The sequence below is a fragment of the Oratosquilla oratoria genome, chromosome 9 (genome assembly GCF_046742065.1).
Source record: "Oratosquilla oratoria isolate Oo_2021 chromosome 9, ASM4674206v1, whole genome shotgun sequence".
Lineage (NCBI taxonomy): Eukaryota > Metazoa > Arthropoda > Malacostraca > Stomatopoda > Squillidae > Oratosquilla > Oratosquilla oratoria.
Genome location: NC_134785.1, coordinates 10039789 through 10044788, shown reverse-complemented (window position 1 = coordinate 10044788; position 5000 = coordinate 10039789). Strand labels below are relative to the sequence as shown.

General features: G+C 38.6%; 1 protein-coding gene across 9 annotated transcripts in view; it reads left to right on the top strand.

Moving 5' to 3' along the window:
- Positions 1 to 5000, top strand: part of LOC143028183 (uncharacterized) — a 93340-nt gene that overhangs the window by 72516 nt on the left and 15824 nt on the right. For all 9 annotated transcript variants that reach the window (XR_012966691.1, XM_076189946.1, XM_076189948.1 and 6 more), the window contains 4 exons: positions 1932 to 2065; positions 3359 to 3531; positions 4001 to 4198; positions 4318 to 4414. Coding sequence is in view for 8 of the 9 variants with exons in the window: in XM_076189946.1 (XP_076046061.1) it covers positions 1932 to 2065; positions 3359 to 3531; positions 4001 to 4198; positions 4318 to 4414 (602 nt within the window). In the remaining variant the exon portion in view is untranslated. The remainder of the gene's footprint in view (positions 1 to 1931; positions 2066 to 3358; positions 3532 to 4000; positions 4199 to 4317; positions 4415 to 5000) is intronic.

Here is a 5000-nt window from a genome sequence, read left to right as displayed (position 1 = left end):
CACCACTCACTACCCTTCCTTCTGTTTCCTCCCACCCTCCTTGTTCCACACACCATCTTTGCACACCTTATGACTCCCTCCTTGAACCATCCCCATTCCTCCTCCACTCCTACTCCTACTCTTTCCTATACTCTCTCTCACTCCTCTCTCAACTTCTTTTTATACTCATTCTCCTTTTTTCCTCATTTAAGCAGTTCACTCTAAGTACCTCCCTACCTTCTGCCCTTTTCCTCTTTCTCCACCTATTCTCCACTCTCAATTTACCTTCCAACAGGAAATAATCTGATATTCCCCCACTCTCTCCCCTTAGAACATGTACATCCTTAGCTCTTCCTACCATACTCCTGGTTACCACTATGTAGTCCATTAACGCTCTATCTGCCACCCTTCCATCCACCACCCTCTCCCATGTGTACTTATGCTTGACTTTCTTCTTAAATACTGTATTTGCTATCATCAACTCTCTTTCAAGACATATCTCCACCATCAATTCTCCACTACGATTTTTACCTGGAACTCCATACTTCCCAATCACTCCGTCAATTGGTTCATTTCCTACCCTAGCATTTAGGTCTCCCAATACAACTACATTGACATTTTTCCCCAATCCCTCTATGCACTCATTTATATCTACCCAAAAAGCCTCCCTTTCCTCTACGTTCTTCTCACTACCAGGCCCATACGCACTTACAAAAACCCACATCTACCTTTCCCAGCTTCACCTTCATCCACATCAACCTTGATGACACCTCCTTCCACTCCACTACCCGCTTACTTATCTCTTCACTTACTAGTATAGCCACCCCTTCTCTCCCTCGTCCCCTCTTCACTCCTGAGTACCTCCCAGCTACACTCCCAAACTCACAGTTACCCTTTCCTTTCATTTTAGTTTCACTCAAAGCCAGTACATCCATCTTTCTTCTCAAAAACATACTGCCTATGTCTTCCCTTTTATTCTCAGCTGTACCACATCTTCGCACATTAAAAGACCCAAATCATAGGGTACTGGTTGGAAAGCTCCCAGACCCTCTTATGCCTTTACTTTCTTTTTTAGGAATGTCCCCTTTTGGGGCTACAGGTAGTAGGACTCCTAATCCCATCCTCCGTCTCTTTTTTGTCGCCTTTTACGACTCAAGTGGAAATACTTGGTGGCAGTATTCTTTTGCCCCCACCACAGGGTAGGTAGGCGAAAAAAGGAAATGAATATTCAGAGAAATAGTACAGGACAGTAACAAGGGGTTGGGGGACAGCATAACGGAGGGGCAGTCGTAGTATAAAAGTGTCATCATTTCTCTATGTACAGAGTTTTCCTCTATCACAGACAAAATGATGTGTGGCTCTGGTCCGTAGGGGCGCCCCATATAGACCCTAAAGTATCAACTGTATGCTACTTTGCCACAATAACATGCAGCCAATACCCCAGAACGTTCTCACAATAGGAAAAATAACCTTATCAATGATAAGCTTGATTAGATCGTTTCAGTCTCATTAACCATTATCTGTTTTGTATCGGTTAATGGAATAGGTAAGTTCAGGCTATGTAGTAAGTAAAGAAAATATCTACATTTGTATCAAGAGCTATCAAGAGTAAAAGTCACAAAGAGGTAGAAAAAAATGGTGATAGGAAATCTTTTGGTCCATAATGATGTCAGATTAGAAAAGAAATAGACTGCTTCTAAAAAAAAGTCTAATAGAATGAAATGATCTAATTTCTTTCAGTCAATTACATTAGGGCTCCTGATAGTTCCTTATTATTTTTTATGTATCCTGTTATCATTGAATTTTTTCTCTTTCTTATCTATTTTACTCTTATTTAGTTTACCTTATTTTATCTTATCTTCTATTTCTTTCTATTTTACTTTAGTTTATCTTAGTTTTTTTCTATTTTTATTTTATTTTATCTTATTTTATTTCATTTGTGTTTTTTTCAGATGTTGCTCAAAAAGATACAAGGCGACGTGGGGACGTGCTTGACGGTGGCTGCGCATAATCAGTCTGTGGTTCAGAGCAACACGATAACGCTTGAATTACAAAACTACAGCATTCCAAGATGCAACTGTGTCCGGTCAGTAGCAGCGTGTATATATATATATATATATATATATATATATATATGTATATATATATATATATACGTATACATATATATATATATGTATATATATATATATATATATATATATATGTATATATATATATATACATATACATATACATATATATATATATACATATATATATATATATATACATATTTACACATAGTGGCAAGAGTTTGAGTAGTTGATCAGATCTGGTCGTTAATATACTCGTGTTGGTGAGCCGATACAGTTTATAGGCTTTTAACAGGCTAGCTCTCATGCTGGGCTATGCTATTCTCTCATTGATTGGCTGTTGCGTGACGTCATCAGTCTCGCTCAGTCCACCGAGTAACGTAGATCTCTTCATACTTGTATATTTAAGCTGAGAGATAATTCTTTCATGAAAAGAGATTCTAGGATAAGCAGTCTTCTACGGTCTTGATTTGTTGCCAGTACTTCTGTTTTCTACTAAAGGTTTTCTCCTTATGGTTCTCTGATGAGCTGAAGAAGCACTAAGAGATGTGAAAATCAGTCCTGGCTTAGTACTTTACTTCGGTAGCAATCAATGTCGTATGGAGACAACCTGCGACAACTTCCTGAGGAAGGCCAGATGACCTTAGAAAAAGAGAAAAATCCGATAAAAAGTTCTGCAACAATAATTTTGCTATAGTTTTTAATCAGATATGCATGAGGGAAAATCTCCTACCCATGTATATAGGATGGGGATCACTTTTGGTATATGAATAGATAGACAATTGAAAATCCATGTGAACAAGTTGTATAGACACGGTAAAGGAAACATGGCGTGTTTATAAACTCTGAATGTATCTAGTATGCTCATTCCTTTGAGAAAGTCGTTAGACGAAACGTCAGGAATAAAAGCTTCACCTCCAGTCCATGTTTCCTTTACCGTGTCTATACAGGTAGACAATTATCTAATATACAGTTGGAGCATTAAATCTTACTCATTGGGTGCACATTTAGGCTTGGATACACTGCGAAGAGTGTGTTGGAGGCTCAGAGCAAGAGTTCTGAACCCTTCAACCAATACACTTTTGGTATATGAATAGATAGGGAATTATCTAATATACAGTTGGAGCATTAAATCTTACTTATTGGATGCACATGTAGGCTTGGATACACTGCGAAGAGTGTATGGAGGCTCAGAACAAGAGTTCTGAACCCTTCAACCAATACACTTTTGGTATATGAATAGATAGGGAATTATCTAATATACAGTTGGAGCATTAAATCTTACTCATTGGGTGCACATTTAGGCTTGGATACACTGCGAAGAGTGTGCTGGAGGCTCAGAACAAGAGTTCTGGACCCTTGAACCAGTACGGGTATCCAGGTCCCTCCACCTGTTCCGACTTCGCTACCCAGAGAGGAGGTGGGCAAAAGGTCGTGTCCTATTCGTATTACAATCCGAAGCCTTTCCTCGATAAAAGTAAGCCTGAACACATGTTTTTCTTTATTCTTTTTCTTTTTTGCCACTTTTGGTTGGGTTTGCGATATTAAGCTTTGGATCATCAAGATATCACACATATCCAGTTTTTATTTTATTTTTTCTTCGGAATGGAATTTTGATTTTTAAGATTATGTGTACCTATGAACTTCAGTTAACATCAGTGATTTTTACAACAGGTGCTATGACCATTACAATTCTTATCACAATTACATTTTTCATCCTTTTCTTCCTCGCTATTTCTGTAATCCTAATTCTGTTGATATTATTATCATGATAAGTATTTTTGTTATCACTAACTATTATCATCCTTTCAATTATCAATTATCATTAATCATTATCATTTTTATCATGATTTAGCTTGGTCTCCCTCTTTTAAAGGATAGGGGACATTTAGTATAAGTGTTATTATTATTATCATTGATGTTGTTGATTTTTGCTCCTTGTGCAGAGTCGTTAAATTTCAAAAGATACTTGGAACCAATGTATACTAAGACAAAGAACTTTAGTGAGCTTTACCCGGGCTGGGTCATGAGGCTATACCACAACATAAGCGACGACGATCCCTCTGGTACGGCGTATCTCTGCCAAATCTTCTGCTCCAACCCAATGGTCGACCTCTGCCATGTGGAACGTCTCCCTGTCCTAGGTGAGTTTCTAGACTACTCTAAGCTTCCATGGGTCATTCTACTCTATCTTAATTTATTACGTTTTATTCTGTTATATTTTATGTTGTTCTATTTTTGTTTTGTTTTCTTCTTTTTTCAGGGAATCTGACAAGCCTGCAGCCAATTGGAAGAACTTGGAGATTTGCCGTTTTGGGTGACCCAACAGTGTCCATCATATTGAGCCGTGATTCAGACAGGTTTGTAATACACACACACACATACACAAACACACGCACTGTGTGTGTGTGTGTGTGTGTGTGTGTGTGTGTGTGTGTGTGTGTGTGTGTGTGTGTGTGTGTGTGTGTGTGTGTGTGTGTGTGTGTGTGTGTGTGTGTACAACACTGAATGGGTCCCAGTGATTAGAGATACATTTTTATCAACCACAATGCACTTTAATTCTAAGCCATCTAGGTGCATGCAGAAATTGAAATGTAGTACGCCCGAGGACTCGAACTTATGCGGCGAGAATATTACCAGTGGTAAGTATACGAACGCGGGAAAATATTTGTACAAGACTGAATGGTGCATTGGTCTAGTCACTCGGCACTGGTGATGTCGTTCTCACCGCATGAGTTCGAGTCCTCGGGCGTACTATATTTCAATTTCTGCATGCACCTAGATGGCTTAGAATTAAAGTGCATTGTGGTTGATAGAAATGTATCTCTAATCACTGGGACCCATTCAGTGTTGTACAAATACTTTCCCGCGTTCGTATACTTACCAACGTACTATCATAGTGGAGATGGGTTGAACGCAAATTTTTGTGTATGTGTATGTAACTTG